This window comes from Pantherophis guttatus, chromosome 15, assembly GCF_059756535.1.
Source record: "Pantherophis guttatus breed Tessera chromosome 15, ASM5975653v1, whole genome shotgun sequence".
NCBI lineage: Eukaryota > Metazoa > Chordata > Lepidosauria > Squamata > Colubridae > Pantherophis > Pantherophis guttatus.
The window spans coordinates 16,953,353-16,972,084 of NC_142077.1; the positions used below are offsets into that span (position 1 = coordinate 16,953,353).

The window sequence follows — 18,732 nt, forward strand, 5'->3', positions numbered from 1 at the left end:
TAGGGGAGGCAGGCTGGGGTGGTGGGGGCAGCTAGGTAGGCCATGACTCGCAGGTTTACCTGGCAGGCACAGTACTTCAGTATTTCAGCAAGGACTCACACAGTATAAGTGAGGAGTGACTGGGTGGAGGGGGGCGGGGCGAGCGAGCATACCGGTTTGGGGGCATGGCCAGCCAGCAATTACTAACGGTTCTCCGAACCAGCCCAAATTACTGCTACCAGTCCTTGTGAACCAGGGAGAACCAGTAGCAACCCACCACTACTGCAAGGCCAATAAATTACAAAAAAAACCACGAACCATTTGTTAAATCTAATAAAATGAAATGAAATTACTGGCTCGCCCGCCCCTCGCTCTGCCCCCACTATTTATTGGCAAGAGGCGGGGCGAGCCAGCAATTTAACAAACGGTTTGGCCAAACCGCCTAGAACCGGCAGAATCCCACCATTGCATATATGTTTGATTTTCTTTGACTCCTGCATATTATCTAAATGGAAAGAATATCTCTTTTCAAATAAAAGAAACTTTTAACAATTCTTCAATATCACATTTGTGATATACTGTAACTCAGGTTTTCACATTTGTTCTGCCTGTGAGCTGCTCCTTTGTGTTGAGGTCTGGCCTCAGAAGGATAATGTAGCACTTGGGGATGAAGATGCAGCCCAGCAGACCAGCACTGGAGGCCAGGATGGAGAAGACCTGCACAGCCACCATGTATTTCCCTTTGGTGCTCAGGTAGGTGGGCACAAAAGTCACCCAGACACTGCAGAAGACCAGCATGCTGAAGGTGATCAGCTTGGCTTCGTTGAAGGCCCCAGGCAGGTTCCTGGCCAGGAAAGCCACCGTGAAGCAGATGGCAGCCAGGAAGCCCATGTAGCTGAGGGTGACGTAGAACATGACAACGGCCCCTTCGTTGCATTGCAGGATGATCTCTCCAGGCTGGGAGTGGAGGTCAGAGTCAGGGAAGGGGGGAGAAACTCCCAGCCAGATGGAGCAGATGATAATTTGGACAGCAGAACAAGAAAGGATGATGGAGTTGGCCAAGCTCTTCCCCAACCATCTCTTCACTCGGTTTCCTGGTTTTGTGGCCAGGAAAGCCAGCACCACCGTGATGGTTTTGGCCAAGAGAGAAGAAACGGCAACTGAGAAGATGATGCTGAAAACTGTTTGTCGGAGAAGGCAGGTGGCTTTCCTTGGTTGACCAATGAAGAGAAGAGGAGACAAGAAGCAAAGCAGGAGGGAGACCAGGAGGATATAGGAGAGGTCCCGGTTGTTGGCTTTGACAAGGGGAGTTTCTCTGTATTTAATGAAGATGATTAAAACAAGATCTGTGGTTAGGAAAAAGAGTAGGGCAAAAGAGACCAGGATGATGCCCAGAAGTTCTTCATAAGACAGGAAAGTTATAGCTTTGAAGATACATTGGACTCTGGCCTCATTTGGATATTTATCATCCGGGCACTTGGTGCATTTTTGTGTATCTGAGAAAGACAAAAAGCAACATTTCTTTAATATTCTGTTTTTTTCTCTTCCAATAGAAACCTTCTTTGGAAAACAGCTGATACCACAGACATTTTCCAAGAAGAATTTCTTTACATTAGAAAGAGCATAAGAAGGATATTTTTTTTTCTTTAAAAATGTAGCTAGGTATATGAAGTTGAGGGAAGTCCTAGGATATTAATTATTTCCTGTGTAATGAGTAGAATCTTCATAGGAACCTACATTATTAGAGGTTAATAATGAATCATATAATCTTTTTAGGCAAACATCCTGAGTCCTGCCACATGGCAGTTAATATCCTGGACTTGGAGGATTCCTACAGTATCTTGTAACATCTGGAAGCAACCTGGAATTAAGGAGAAACTTCCTATCAGTGAGAACAATTAGCCAGTGGATCAGCTGGCCTCCAGAAGTTGTGGGTGCTTCAACATTGGAGGTTTTTAAGAAGAGACTGGACAGTCACTTGTCTGAAATGGTCTAGGGTCTCCTGCTTGAACAGGGGGCTGGACTAGAAGACCTCCAAGGTTCCTTCCAGCTCTTTTCTGATTGATTGATCTATATGATTGGAAGATTATTTGTGTAATGAGTTCCCCCCATAACTATCCACAGCACCAGATTATGGCCCAGTGACACCTTCTCAGTGATCCTCAAGGGAGACCAATAAAAAATACATTGCAAGGTCTTTCAGAAGGTGGACCTGACCAATTCATCTAGTTTCAAAGATCTCAGATGTTCCTAGAAAGGTGAACTTAGCAGCACATATCCAAACTAAAAAGCAGAAGAGATATTTCCTCTGCTGTTAGTAAAGCTTGCCCAGTCTGCCACCCCCTCCTCCCATCTCTCTCCAAGTCTTTTTGATTTACTTCTGTTTAGATAAGAAATTGTGCAGGTTAAAAATAAAAAACCCATGTGAGCTGCGATCTATCCTTTAACTTGCACTTTCATGAACTGGATGGATCCAGTTCCACAAAGCCTCCCATTTTCCTCAGTGTGACCCACCTTCCTGAGTGGAGAAGGTCCCCTCCGGACAAGGAACGCAGTCGTAGCAGCAAACTGGCTCTCCTTCTCGAGCCCTCTTGACAAATCCAGGATGGCAACTTTCCACACATTTGGACTGAGGCAGGGACTGAACAGAAAAACAAAGAATCCCAAAGAAAATATGTTAGGATTTCCATCCATGGAAAATGGGGGAAAATAAACATTAGACAAGTAGATTCTGGGCTTCATGAAGGTAAATATGAAATCTTTGACTCCTTCCAAACAGGTTTTGGAGATGAGACTCTGGCAGGTTCTTTCGTTAGTTCCTCCCTTTTGCTTCTGGCATTTAACACCGCAATATAGGACTTTTCTATTTAATGTAGTCTAGAGGGATGGAATTGAAAAAAGATTTAAATATGATGATATATTCTTATTAAAACTGATAATAAAATTTACAGTAAAAGATTTAGGAAATTTTATTCTATTAGGTTTTTTAATATGAAATTAAACTGTGATGAAGAAAGAAACCTCTGACCAGTAAGATCTTGAAAGGTTTCCATAGAACATGGCAAAGCCACTCCACTTAGGTCCCGTCTGTTGAAGAGCTTCCATGAGATGACACCACCTGGCATGGGAGGCCAACCACCCTGGAGACTCTAGACTTTGCCCACATGAAATGGGACCTCAGGCTTTGGAAAACAGAAAAAAGACACCAAAATTTCTCTCACCTTATTGAGCAACTTTAGCTGTGAAAAAGCATCTTGGTTGATAGAAAGTCTCTGTCTTTCAAAATATGCCAGAATCTCTTCCCTGATACCCCCCTTGGGGAGAACCAACAAGCTGTCAATGCTCAGATCTGCTGTTATCTCTCCATTTTGGTCCAAGTACAGTTTTCTTCGAGAAATATTCCAAAAATCATTCTTCTCCATAAAGGGATGAAACTAGAATGGGAACGTCCAGGAATTTGAAAAACAGAGAACTTTGTTTTTATCCCACATTGTATCTTTCTTCTACAATTGTCTAATCTCCAAATATGCTTAATTAGGATACAAATACTGCCATCGTCTTCATACGTGAACAAGAAAGTTTGAGAAAAATTTGTCAATTGATATACTGACAAAATATTTAAAAAGTATATAATTGATACAATTTGTTAGATCGTGGGTGCAAAGAAGGAGAGGACTCGTTGTATAGCTTACACATTTATTTAACTCTGTAGTTGCAATGGCGCTAGCAGCCGCAACAGCTCCTTTTATACGGGAGCTGTCCCCGGCTTCAGCCACTGATGCTTATTTAAAGTTCCCGCTCTCAGGATTGATTCCTGATAGGACTATTTGAATTGTCACTCGATACTTAACTCAGTGTCCGCCAATCCGGTGTCCGCTATGCAACATAGTCCCGCAAGTAGGCGGGTCACCGTGGGGCTCGACTGGATCTGCACAGATCCGTCGGTTGTGTGTCCTCGGAGTGAGAGGTCGAGTTCTGCTGCTCTCCTGGTGCTGTCTCTGGAACTCTCTCGAACTCTGGGGCTGGGTTGGATCTATTCTGTTCAATTTCTTTTCCTGCTCCCCTCGGCTGTCTTTGGCGTTCTTCTCCAGGATCCTGCTCTTCCTCTCGGCCTTCAGTTAAGTCTCCCGTGTTTCGATCTGGGTTTGAGTTTTCTCTTTGCCGTTGTGGTAGCGCCGCTTCTGCCGTTGTATTTTTTTCTTTCCAAATCTTTTGGCAGTCCTTTTCCGGCTCGCTCTCGTTTCTCGTGACTCATCCTCTGAGTTGGTCTATATGCCTCTTCCAGTGCTGTCCATCTTCCGTCTGGACTCTGTATGATAGTGGGCCCGTTACTTGTGTGTTATCTCTGCCGGTACCCAGAGGGGGCTTCCGTTCAGATTCTTGGCGTAGACTTTCTCTCCTTCCTGGAACTCCTGGACTCGGCTCGTAGAATCGGTTGGTTTTTCTGAGCTGTACTGGGGGTGTAGTCTATCTAGTGGGGATCTCAATTTCCTTCCCATCAGTAGTTTTGCTGGGCTCCAGTGGGTTGTGGCGCTTGGTGTGATGTGTTGTATTGCTAGTAGTTTGTCGATATTTGCTTGTATGTCCCCTGGTCCCAACCTTGTTAACGTTTCTTTTGTGGATCTGACCATTCGTTCAGCCAATCCGATCGTCGAAGGTTTTCCCAATGCTGACAATGCGTGTCGTATCCCTTGTTCTGCTAAGAACATCTCAAAAGAGTTCACTGTGAACTGGGGGCCGTTATCGGAGACTATGAGGTCGGGTAGGTTGAGAGTGGCGAATAGCCTTCTTAGCACTAGTATAATGGCTTCTGATGTCGTTGATTTCATAAGAGCCACCTCCAACCATTTCAAGAATGCGTCTACAATAATTAGGAATATGTTTCCTTTGCATGGCCCGGCGAAGTCGATATGCAGTCTAGACCATGGTGTTCCCGGGTTCTCCAAATCGTGGGTGGGCGCTGATTTCGAGGCTGCTTGGAATTCTTGGCAAGGCTCGCAGGTTGACACCCTTGCTTCAATTTCTTTGTTCATCCCGGGCCACCATACATAGCTCCTAGGTAGAGCCTTCATCGTCACGATACCTGGGTGTCCTTCATGTAGCAGCTTCAGTATTCCTTGTCTTAGTGTGTTTGGAATGACGACCCTGTCTCCCCATAGTACACAACCCCTCAGCCCCGAGAGTTCGTTTTCTCTCCTTTTGAATGGCAGGAATTCTGAGTCCACGCCTTCTTCTGGCCACCCTTTCCAGATCTAATTTAAAACTCGCGCCAATGTCCTGTCTCTGATGGTGGCTCTCGCGATGTCTGCTGCCAATATCCGGTTTTCCTCCAAGGTTTCGATGAGGAGTGTAGTTATTGTTGGGGCAGGATCTTCTCCCATTTCTGGAAGTGGGCATCTGCTTAGGGCATCCACATGGTCTATCGTTTTTCCTGGTTTGTGTTGGAGTGTATAGTTGTAGGCAGCCAAGAATTCTATCCACCTCAGCATTCGGGGTGACAGGATGGGGGGTGTGGGTCTGTCCCCTGCTATGATACCAAGTAGCGGTTTGTGGTCGGTTATGAGTTCAAATTTCCGACCGTAGAGGTATTCGTGAAACCGTTTTATTCCGGCTACTGCAACCAATGCTTCTTTGTCCAGTTGGCTGTAGTTTCTTTCTGGTTTTGACAGAGTCCGAGAGAAAAATGCAATGGGGGCTTCTTTTCCATTTGGCAAGGTGTGGCTCAATAACGCTCCAATGCCGAAGGGGGACGCATCAAACGTTAGTCTTATTGGCAATGTCCCGCTGTATTGCACAAGTACTCTGTCCAACGTCAATAGTTTTTTTTTTATGTCTTCAAATGCCTTCTTTTTGGTAGCCCCCCATCTCCATTCTACCATTCTGTCCAGTAGCCAGTGGAGCAGTTCAGCAGTAGTCGCCTTCTGTGGCAAGAATATATTATAAAAATTAAGCAACCCCAGAAATGCCTGCAGCTCCATCTTATTCTTGGGTGTAGGGGCCTCTTTGATGGCTCTCAGCTTTCCGGGTGTGGGCCTGATTCCCGACCCGTTGATTAGATACCCCAAGAATTCAACCTGTTTTTCTGCTAGGTGGCACTTCACCTAGCAGTCTCTCTTCACCTTAAGCCCTACTTTTTGAAATCTTGCCAGTACCTCCTGCAATCTTGGCTTCAATTGGGTTAGGTCTTTTGCTGATATGAGGACATCGTCGAAGTAAGGGACAACTCTGTCGATTCCTTGCAGAAGCCGCTCCATCAGGCTCTGGAATACCTGAGCGCTACGCTCACCCCAAATTGTAATCTTTTGCATTTAAATGCCCCCCTGTGAGTGACGATCATTTGGGCTTCAGCGGTGGCCTTGTCTACTGGGAGCTGTTGGTATGCTTGCGCCAAATCTAGCTTCGCAAAGATCTTTCCCCAGCCCAGCGAATGCAATAGGTGCTGCACTACAGGCATGGGGTATGCGTTTTGCTGAAGTGCCTTGTTAATGGTACTTTTGTAGTCCCCGCACAAATGTACTGACCCATCTGGCTTGATGGGTGTCACTATAGGGGTTTCCCACTTTGCGTGATCTGTAGGTTCTAAGACTCCCTGAGCAACCAGCTTGTCTAGTTGCTCATCTATCTTAGGCCTTAGAGCAAATGGGACCCTTCGGCGCTTTATCCGGACAGGGGCTACCTGTGGATCTAGGCTAAAGGTAATTGGGGATCCCTTATACTTGCCAAGCTCGCCGTTAAAAACTTCCGCAAACTCCTTCATTAGGACTTCCTTCCAGCCGTCATCTCAGATATTGTGGATGCCGGTAATTGCAAGTCCAAGCGGTTCGAACCACTCCATACCCAATAGGCTGGGCCTGTCTCTGTCCACTATGGTGAGAGGCAATTTGGCTTTGAAGTTCTTGTATGCGATGTTGAACGTGCCGGTGCCCACTACAGGAATTTGAGGCCCTGGTAGTCGATGAGTGTTAGCTGTTGTCGTTTTAGATCATGGCTGGTGATGTGCGGAATTAGCTTCTTTATCGTTGTCCATGATACCATTGATAGGCTGGACCCTGAGTTGACCTCCATCTTACAGGGCCTCCCTTCTATGAGGATGGTCAATGCCATCTTGTTTGCTTTTCCCGCGCTGGCATGGCCCACCACAATGGTATGGTGGGTCTCTCCCCGGTCTACTCTGTGGTTCTCGCTCCTCTGCCCTCATCCAAAAGGCTGCTTTTTTCCTCCGGATGGGAATCTCTTGTTACTGGGTGGTGAACGGGGTGGCCGGTTTCTTTTGGATGCTGGCTGTGATGCCCTGCAGGCTCTTGCTATGTGCCCTTTCCACTCACATCGCTGGCATATAACATTGCAGAATGTGCATTCAGATTGTGGATGATTTCCTTCGCATCCCGAGCACCAGATTTCTTTCCTTCCTTTTGCTTGTGGCTTTTCCCTACGTCCGGATTGTAGGTAGTGGACCTCGTCCTCCTCTTCTTCTTCCCCCGATTCTGTCTCTGCTTCCTCATAATGCACGGAGGCTTCATCCTTTACTGGTGGCCCGTTTTTCATTTTTTTCATAGCTGCCGCGGATTTCTGGGAAGCTTCGGTTGCTGATGCTTCTTCCAAAGCCTCCTTGAATGTGATTTGTGGTCTGGCCAGCAGCCTGCTCTATAGTGTTAGGTCTCTCAGTCCCAATACCAGATGGTCCCTCATGGTCTCTTCCAGATTCATGAAGTCGCATGCGGCGGATATTTCCCGTAAGGTTGCTACAAACTCGCTAATCATCTCCTCTTCTTTCTGGTCCCTCTGATAAAATTCATGCCTTTTTACCAGAGAGGACGCTTGAGGTGCGTAGTGTGCCTTTAGGATGTCTTGTAGAGTCGGCCAAATCATCGTTCTTAGGTCGGCCGGGGCAGCGAGCGCTTTGGCCTGAAAAGTTAGCCAGGATCCTTTCTGAGTTTCTTTCTCTCCCATTTTGCAGCTACAGGATTCTCCCCTCTTCTCTGATCCTTCCCTAGGCAGCCTCTCTTCCCCTCATCCCAAAAGTCATTCTCACGCATCATTACACTTCCTAAATAGATTATGGGAACTCTGGTGATATCACTGGATTTTAGCAAAGGACTCGCAAACAATTTTGTGATGTGATTAGAAACCTGAGGCCTGGATAATAAGTGGATAAAAACTGTCTTCAAAATGATACTGAAATAGTTTTTAACTCTTTTTAATCTTTCCTATGAAATTTGAAGGTGATGAATAACGGGGCTAACTGTTGCGTATATGGTGAGGAGAAACAAAGAGAAGAAGGAACAACGCATGTCAAGATTGGAGAAGCTGAAAAAATTAAAATTATCACTTCAGAAAGATCCCCAAAACAAGGAAGTCAGAAAGGAAATGGAGTTAATGAAACATAAAATTAATATACTAGAACAGGAAGAAATGATAAGGAATAGAAAATTGGCAAAACAAAACTATTTTGAATCGGCAAATAAACCAGGGAGATGGCTCACCCACAAATTGAAAAAAGAAAAAGCTAAAAAGTTGGTACAATATTTACGAGATGAGCAAGGAAATTTGCTCCATAGAATTGAGGGGGGGAAAATATTATTCAAAATTATTTTCAAATACTATATAGTCAAGAAAACATTAAAGAAGAAAATATTATAAATTACCTACAGGAGAGGAACTTGCCAAGTATAACAGATGAAGATAGGGAAATGTTGAATGGGGAAATTACATTAACAGAGTTAAGAGAAGCAATTAAAAAACAGAAAAATAACAAAACACCAGGGACAGATGGAATTCCGGTGGAAGTATATAAAAAATTTCAGACAACAATAACAACATGGCATTTATATTAGAGGACCCTTTGGAAACAGGAGAAAAACTCCTACTAGAAATAGAGAAATTTGGAATAGTAGCAGGCCTGAAAATAAATAAAAACAAAACAAAGATAATTACCAAGAATATCTATAGATATTATTACAGATGTCGGTATCGGAAAGCTGTAAAAATGTAACAAGGATGTTAAAGATATAAATGTTGAATAAAAAATTAATTTAAAAAAACAAAACAAAAAACAAACAAAAACAAAATGCCATGGTATCTACTCTTTGGAGCCATTATTCCCTGAGTAATTGAATTGGCCAGATCTGTTGAGGTAGTTCCCCTCCTTCTCCTCTGGATTCCTCCTCCAAAGGATCTCAGATTAATGGATCCATATCGGGACCCCCATACCTGCCACGGCTGCAGCCTTGAAGACCCCAAAATCTTTTCTCCCTCCTTCCTTCTCCTCCTTGATCTGGAGGAATAAGCGGCATTCAAAGCCTGGGCCAGAGTCTTCATCAGATTGTGACATTGATAGTCATTTCGGATCCTTCCTCTGTTCCTTTTCTTCTGGGTGTCCATTGGGGCTTTCTGGGTGCATCTTCTGCGGCCTTTGACAGAAAAGACGTTCTTTGAAAGAGAACAGCGGAAATAATAATCTTGTAACTGATATTCCACAAAGAAATGGGGTTCAAAGGCAGAATCCTTTGGCCTTTTTTTTCCCAGATAACCAAAGTTCAAAATACTATGGATGTATTTGAGAAGTCTACGATTGTTCATTTCATATCCTGCAAAATTTGTGAGGAACCAGACTTTCCCTTCAATGGGTCCTGGCAGACGCATAAATGTTTCATGGAAAGGAAGAATTCTGTCCCAAATGGAATCATATTCCATGAAGTGAACAAAGACGTTGACTTGTCTCCACTTAGAGAGGGAATCCCTCAGGGATGCTGTATATCCAGTTGTTGAGAATAGTTGTGATATAACAACATAAATTCCATTCCTGACAAGCACAGGAGGAAAAATCCTCATGAAATTCTCTCCCTCCTCTGTGTCTGAAGCAAAGAGGCCAATCAGGGTCCATCTGAAATGGAGGAGCAGGTGGACAATTGCTGGGTACTGGAATCCTTCTTTGGGAAGAATCTGGTGGAAAAAGGGGAATTTCCGTTTATCACTCAGAGCCTCTGAAACAATGTCATGACTGATCTGAAAAAACAAAGAAGAATGCTGTGTTATATTTGGGATCAGATCACGTCCAAAATATTAGATTTTAATAAATCCAACCTGATTCTCATGAATGTATTAGAATAGTTTGTTAATCAGACATTGTTTAAAATACTAAGACAGAACATTAGCAAGATTGTATCATAATAATGGAAAATAATAAGCAAATTAAAAAACAATGTAAATCATAGATTACATTAACAGAGGGATATAATCAAGATCAAGAGAGGGACTAATACCACCCTATAAAGCCCTAGAAAGACCACACCTAGAATCCTGCATCCAGTTTTGGTCACCACACTATAAAAAAGATGTTGAGACTCTAGAAAAAGTGCAGAGAAGAGCAACCAAGAGGATTAGGGGACTGGAGGCTAAAACATACAATGAACGGTTGCAGGAACTGGGCATGGCTGGTCTAGTGAAGAGAAGGACCAGGGGAGACATGATAGCAGTCTTCCAATATTTGAGGGGCTGCCACAGAGAGGAGGGGGTCAAACTGTTTTCCAAAGCACCCAAAGGGCAGACAAAGGGCGGACAAGGAATAATGGATGGAAACTGAACAAGGAGAGATTCAACCTGGAAATAAAGAGATAAAGTTGCCTTCAGAAGTTGTGGGAGCTTCATCACTGGAAGCTTTCAAGAAGAGACTGGACCGTCACCTGCCAGAAATGGTGTAGGGTCTGCTTGGACTAGATGACCTACAAGGTCCCTTCCAACTCTGTTAATCTGTATCTATCTATACTATTCCAGACAAGTGGCTGTCCAGTCTCTTCTTAAAAGCCTCCAGTGATGGACCAGCCACAATTTCTGAAGGGGAGACGTTCCATTCCTCACCATGAGGAAATTTCTCCTTAGTTCTAGGTTGTTTCTCTCCTTGATTAGTTTCCATCCATTGTTTCCTGTCTTGCCTTTAGTATTTTGGAAAATAGGAGGACCGTCTCTTCTTTGTGGCAGCCCCCCCAATATTGGTACATTGCTATGATTTCACCCCTCGTCCTTTTCACTAGACTAGACATACTGAATTCCTGCAACTGTTCCTCATATATTTTAGTCTCCAGGCCCTTAATCATCTTTTCTGCACTCTTTCCAGAGTCTCTACATCTTGTTTATAATATGGAGACTAAAACTGGATGTGGTCTTGACAAGGCATTATAAGGCAGTACCAATAATTCATGTGATCTTGATTTTATCCCTCTGTTAATGCAACCTAGGACTGAATTAGCTTTTTTAGCTGCTGCTTGCTCATATTTAAGTGATTGTCCACTAGGACTACAAGATCCCTCGCACGTTATACTTATTGAGCCAGGTTTCACATCATCTGTACGTGGACATTTGGTTTTTCTAGCCTAAGTATAAAACCTTACTTTTCTCTACAATGAATTACAGTTTGTTAGATAGGCCCAGGGTTCAAATCTACTTAGATCAATCTGGATCTTCAGCCTATCTTCTGGGGTGTTGGCTATTCCTGCCACTTTAGTGTTGTCTTCAAATTTGATGATTTCCCCATTTCTCCCCTCATCCAAATCATTCATGAAGACATTGAAGAGAACTGGGCCTAAAATGGAACCTTGGGGTCCCCCACTGCTTGTTTCCCTCCATGCAGACGTAGTTCCATTGAGGACCACAGGCTGACTCCATCTGGAGGTGATGCTGTCTCTCCCACATATTTTCAGCTTCCCTAGAAATAGCCTGTAGTTTACTTTGTCAAAGCCTTTCTAAAATCCAAGTACTGTATACTACGTGCACTGCATTTCACTGGTCCACTGATTTAGTCATTTTTGTCAAAGAATGAAATAACTTTTATTTATGATCTGTTTTTTGGCCTTGCATTAGTCCTAGTAAGTCATTCAAATCTATATTGAAGAACAAGGGTTCAAATATGCATCTTTCCCTTCCCCCTTGATAAGCATAGATCCTTCTTCTCATGGCTCCATTGAGCTCAAAACTCCCTCTCAAACAAGGGCTTGGATCAGGGCCAACAGGCTGAGCTCCATTTTGAGGGCAAAACATTTTCTCCATCATAATTTTCTGTTTATTGAGTCAAATGCTGCACTAACATCTAGAAAGCAGCAAACCTTGTTTTACCTCACTGATATAGATGAGATATTTCAAGACAAATTGGTTGCCAATATTAGATTATTAATTTATGCATTATTTCTTATAATATCTATATAGCATTTCATTCTACCTAAAACATTCTGCTTCTTCTGCAAGGAATGCATTTTTCTCAAATTTAACTAAGAGGATCATGGAATAAATTTTAGCCACAATATCTGCTAGTCTATTTGGTCTATAGTCCTTTTTATTCCACATTTTAGTTGGATAAAATGCTACTATTGCCAACTTCAATCCAACTGGATAGGGCAGGCATTATTTATCTGTGACAATGAAGATGCCAATAGAGGCCCCAACAACCAGGGATATTTTTTGATCAGTTAAATAGTTGGTAGAATGTCTTCTTCAGGGAATGTATTGCTTGCATTTCAGGCCTTTTCTGATTAATCTCAGATAATGGGGTAAAATATTGACATATTTGCTAATGTGGAGAAAAGCAGCTCTTTGATTCCACGGAGAAGACATGATTGAATCTATTGCTCACCCACCACCACCCACCCCTCACTTTACCAGATACAGAAAAACACACACAAACCTGTGGGATTTTGTAGGTGCCTCCTAATGTTGACATCTGGATGGAGTTCTCCCTTTTAGTTGCATCAATCAGAGCCAGAAGATTCTCCTTCCTTCCACAGCTGTAGTTGGGGACATTGGCTTCTCCAGTGGAGAGCATGTCCAGCAAGGCATCTGAAGTGCGTAAAGTGCTCAGATAGTTGCTATTGATGTTGTAGCCCAGTGTGAGATTGTGAAGGAGTTGGGAATTCTTGTTGACCATTTGAATGGCAAAAATGTACTGTGAGCCATATAAAGCACTATAAGAATTCCCATGGTAAAAAATTGTTATTATAATCAACAGCAGCAACAAATACTTTTGTTATATATAATAAATATAGTCCTTCACAAGCCTACTGATCTTAAGTCAACATTGATTCAAAACCAATGATCAGTTACACAAATATGGAAATGGGCTGAGATACGGCAACTACAACTGTTTCAATGATTTCTTTAAATAAAATTCATTATCCAAGTGATAAATTAAGGATCAAACAGGGATAATCTGCAACCCTTTCAGTTTTTTTTCAGACCCCTTGTGACAAAATCAGACAAAAGAGAGAAGCCATGGAAATAAAAATCATTCAGGAAATTAGACATATTCCCCAATATAGGAATAAATGAAAAATAAAAAGAGAAAAGAAGGAGAGTGTTTGAATGGAGGGAGTGCAACTCCATCACCCTGAATGACTTACATATCATGGAAAACAAACTGAAGAGAAGGAGCCACGTTGAAAAGCAACTTTATATGCAATGGTTTCATTCCACTGGTGATTATACTGATTAGATGGTCTCCTGGTCTGTAGTAGCTCCATGGTTTTCCATCCTGGTTCTCTGAACTCAGCGGGCATTTCATTCTCAGCTTCCCAGAGTCTGAATGGAACAAAAGCAGCATCAGAGGCAGAATCAGGAGGTCCATAATTCATGGCATGTACCAATGAATCCCTTTCCTGTTTCTGAAGAAGAATTAGAAGAATCAAAGGACTCTCACAAGGTTGAATATGAACCAGTTGCTTTTTCTCAACACAGAGAAACACTCAGCTTCATCTGGAAAGGAGAGAGACGTAGATTCAAGAGCACAGACTCTGCCTGTCCCAAACCTCCATATTTCTCTGCCCAAAGTCTCCCCTGGAGGATTCAGCCAAAGAGCAGAGCTGAGACTTTTAACATAATTCTCCCTCCCAGGAGGGATCCCTGGATAATTCAACTAGTTGTTGGACTTGGAGATTGTTGGGAAATTCTCTGGAGGGAAATGAAAGGGAAATAATCCTCATGTGATTCATAATAACTCCAAGCCCCCATCACAGCCAACGCAGCAAGGGGTTGACTAGAAGACCTCCAGGGTCCCTTCCAGCTCTATTCTGATTCAAAATAGACTCATAAAACCTTCTCTCTGCAGAGAGCTTTGAATATCTCACCCCAAACTATGGCATATCAAGGACATTTTAGATTTCTTGAAACCCATTAAATGGATTAGATGGAATTACATTCCTGAATAAAAAATCCAGAGGCTTTAGGTTTTCTATTCCACTTTTACTATTAGGTTTCCCATTGTGCTCAGGTCCAGTCTTAGTAAAACCCTGCAACATTTGGGGAGGAAGGTGCAGCCCAGCAGCCCTGCCCTGGAGGCCCAGAGGGAGAAGACCTTCCCCAGGTGACCTGCACTGGGCAACCGAAGGGCCCAAAAACCCCTGGCCCCCTTATTGCCTGCTTCAAAATTCAGGCCAATCCTCCCTCCTCCCCCAATTCTATTCACAGGCAGTCCTTGACTTACAACCACTGGAATTTCTGCCCTCAGTCGTGGCAGTCATGGAGTCGAAGCAGAGCCAATTTATGACCGTTTTCATGGAGGTCGTTATGCAAATCATGCGCTCATTCAGATCCGGTTCAGGCAGGAACAGGGAATCCTTACAAACAAAACTTACAAACATTTTAAAAACCATATAATAAGAAATTCACTAATTGACACGGCTGGAAATTAAATGTAAGCACTATATGACGTAAGTCCCAGGCTGGATATCTACATTAGAGGCAACAATGCACCCCAATACAATACACCTCAACGCACCAGCTACTCAAAAAATAATAAGATACAAAGAAATTCTGGATATTAATGGGAGACTCAAATCTCGCCAAGAGCTCAGGGACCAGGGCATAGAAATAGACTGGTGGCCGTATTTACTAATACAAACTAGATATAAAAAAGACAGTGAAGAAGGAGGAATTGATATAAAATCTAACCAATTAGATAAATTATTAGAAACTAAAGAGGGAAAATTAATTTCAAAGATCTATAAATACCTACTAGAGTTGGACCTGGCAGAAAACATAGTCAAAGGCCAAATGATAGCTTGGGCTAGGAACATTGGAAGAAATACACAATTAGAAGAGTGGGAAATGATATGGGAAAATAATTGTAGAATAACAAAGGCAACAACGTACAAAGAGAACCACTACAAGATGTGGTATAGGTGGTAGTTAGCCCCTGCTAGATTGGCAAAAATGTACCCAAATTGTAATCCGATGTGTTGGAAATGCAGACAGTCACCGGGAACCTTTTATCATCTTTGGTGGCTTTGCCCAAAAATTAAAAAAATTTGGATGAAAATTAGAATATGGATAACAGAAATAACAGAAGAAGAGATTGACCTAAAACCTGAATTTTTTTATTAGGCATACTTAAAAAAAATAGTAGAAAAGAAATAAAATACATCACATTACATATAATTACGGCGGCTAGATTAACCCTAGCCCAAACTTGGAAATTAGAACAGTTGCCAACAGAACAACAAATAATCCAAAAAATATTTATATGTGCAGAAATGGATATATTAACTTTAAAATTAAACAACAAGGAAGACTCACAGTATTACAAAATATGGGACAGATGGTATGAATGGATCAATCGATGGAAAAAAAACTAAAGTCAAACACAGTAAGAAATCAAGGGTAACAAATTTACATCGTCATTAAGAAATCAAGGTTAATGTATATATATATTTACATGTTCAAATATAGATAGATAATCCTGTTTGTTAGTTTTAGTATATATGTAATTTAGAATTGTACTTTCTTTTTTAGAGTTAAGAACGTTTTGTACAATCTTTTATCTTTTTATATTGAATAAAGTTTGTTTTTAAAATTGAAAAAAAAAAAAAAGAAAGAAAGAAACTTCCTCCTGGGGAACCAGGCAGCCATTCCCAGGGGGGCAGGTTTGAGGGGGGGATTCAACCTGGGGGCCTCACTGCCTCTCAAAGAATTAATGATATTCTGGGGAGTCCCACAACCTGATTTCTCCTTTTAGAGAGACATAGTACAGGAAGTCCTTGACTTTCAACCACAGTTGGGACAGAGAAACTCGTCATAAAGTGAGACCTCCCCTGACCGTGGCTTGCAACCTTCCCCATTGGCTTCTCCATTGACTTTGCCTGTTGGAAGCCATGAGAAGATGGCAAATGGCCACCACGTAACCCTGGGACCCTGCAACTATCGTCAATGTGAGCCAGTTGCCGAACGCCTGGATTGCGATCACGTGACTGCAGGGACACTGTAACAATCTGCTTCTAAGTTGTGATTCTCAGCTTTGTCGTAACTTTCAACCATTGCTAAATGAATGGTCATAAGTATTGCAGACATTCAGAGAATCCCAGAATGGAAGCTGTGAGAGGAGACCTTCATGGCCATCTAGTCCAACCCCATCCCCCGTGCAGGAACCCAATGCCACGAATACACAATTGACATAGACGGATCTCTCATTCTTGTATTTTAATGGGATTTTCTTTATTTTTATCAGGGAGTTGATGAGAATTATTCGGGGCCAAATCTGATGTCCTTGCAAGGAACTGAACGTGACCTGGAAGGAGAGTCGTATCCAGCTCCATTGGGGCCTCAAAGGCCTGAGGAGAAGCAGCCAAACAGCCAAGAGGAGGAGCCATTTCAGTGCTCGGTGGGTGGAAAACATGGCTAATTTTTCATAATTATTCAAAAATCCCTCCCAGTGTGTGTGTGTGTGTGTGTGTGTGTGTGTGTGTGTGTGTGTGCATAAGTTTAGTGTAAGAGTTTGAAAGAAAACAGTCCAGCTGCTTCAGTGGTGGTGTCAGCCACTTTCTGTTGTGCTAATTCTGTGTGTGTGTGTGTGTGTGTGTGTGTGTGTGTTTGTGATGTTGTTGTCTGCACTCGAGCTGATTTTCTCACAGAGCAGGGAGGGATGTGGGCTCTTAAGAAATGTGAAAAATAGAAAAAATCCCCTCCCCCCATGCTCCTCCACTCCCTCTGGAACCCCTCATCTGCTCCTTCACAGCCAAATGTGGCTCCTTCTCCAAAGGGGTCTTCGCCTGTCCTCCTTTTACGGCCAGAAGGCGTCTCACTGCCCCCTCCCCCACTCTCCTCTGGATCCCTCCAGGAGGCCCAAAGACTGGCCACCCCCATCTCTCCGGAAGTCGGACTGGCCAGCAGATCAAGGGGAGGATTGGAGGGCAGAGGGGATTTTTAACATCTCCATTTGCACCCAGAATGACCCCACAAATCTCAAGCCAAAAGGAGCCCCCCCCCGAGACCCCCCCCTCCACCCACTGTCTTTGAGCATTTCCCTGGGCACAGGATGACCGCTGAGCCTGATTCTGTCCACTGCTTCAGACATTCAGCCAGACACGGAGTTCCCCACCGGTGTTCCCAAAACCATCAGGAGCCCCTGTGGGTCCCACTGAGAGACCCCCAGAGTGGAGAAATCTCCCACTTGCTTTTCTCCCAGAGATTCTGACGTTTCCCCTTCAGATCATGATCTGTCTGATCTCGGTCCATGCCTGGAATTGGAGAGTGTTCCTGTCCAGCCTCCCCTTTTCTTTCCCTGCGCTGATTATTGGGGTCCTTGGATTCACATCTGGTTTCTCTTCCCACCTGGGTGGAAAGGTTTTTTTGTATGATCCCTTCCAATTTCAGAGCCTCCCTTTCATTTGAGGCCTATGGAAACACAAGTGAGGGCCCTGGACCTCCTCCCAGCCCTGGGACACAGCGGGTTTCTCTGTTTCTTTGGGAAAGATTCCTTCCCCAATCAGAGTCCGCCTGAGCCCCATCATCCACTTCCCTCCCTGCCTAGGATCAGCTGAATTCCTCCATTCAGACAACAGGAAAAAAGGGAGTTTGCACAGAGCCTCTGGGTCAGCCTCCATTCTTCCACACAGAGGGTCCCACTCACTCTGCAAAGCCAAATTCCCCCTCAGTTCCTGGATACCTCCAGACATCGCTCGGCTGAGCTCACAGCAGGGCCAGGGCGGCTGAGAAACTGGGACGGAAGGGACCACAAACACCCCACAAACCTTTCCAGCCACAAGAGACACTTGGACACAGACTGTGGTCTGACAGAAGCTCCTATGGTGGCCTTTATGTGGCAGTGGGAAGGGTTATGGGATCAATCTCACAACATTCACCCTATAGGGCTGCCCCATCTGTTGTCGCTGGTTGCAGATGGAAGATGGTGAATCCCACTCCTGACACCAGTTTCTCTGGAATGAAACACAGGACCTAAAAAACCCAATAATCCAGGCTCACTGCAGTTGTTATTTATTCAGTGTCCATTGGAGGAATTTCCCTCCAGAAAATAGTGGGAGGAAATCTTACAGACAAAAGGATGCACTCATATTTATACATTCCAGGAAAGGAGGAGAAAAGGACAATCGTACATATGCATATTTCATTTAATAGATGATGTGAGCATGAATATTCAGAATTAGCGAGATTTAAATTACCTCCCCAGCCTTGTATTGTAGCTACCCTCAAGAAAGAGTTATTGTGTAAAAAGAAACGTCTCAGTTGCGTTGCCACAGCAGTTTGGGTGAAATGTACTGAGAAATGAGGGCATCAACGTTGCTCCATACATTCCTTCTATATTTCTGTCTTGCTAACATGCTCCCATTTCTCCAAGAAATTTGTCTCCTCACAATCTTCCACACACCCTTTATTTATTTCAAGAAAAATAGTTGGCCCACTCATGCATGCAGAAGAGCTTGGATCATTTTCTATGTTTGGACTGTGGAAAATGTTAAAAGTTGAAATTCCTCAGTCTCA

General features: G+C 43.4%; 1 protein-coding gene across 1 annotated transcript; it reads right to left on the bottom strand.

Annotated features, from left to right (window-relative positions):
* Positions 1-2,638: 2,638 nt before the first annotated feature.
* On the bottom strand, positions 2,639-17,140 carry LOC148112008 (uncharacterized). The gene is made up of 4 exons (XM_087879208.1): positions 13,365-17,140; positions 12,653-12,929; positions 9,190-9,984; positions 2,639-3,413 (listed from the first exon to the last, which is right to left on the bottom strand). Exons 1-4 carry the CDS (start codon positions 13,586-13,588, stop codon positions 3,129-3,131), a joined length of 1,581 nt encoding a protein of 526 aa, XP_087735334.1. The 5' UTR covers positions 13,589-17,140; the 3' UTR covers positions 2,639-3,128.
* Between the last annotated feature and the right edge of the window lie 1,592 nt (positions 17,141-18,732).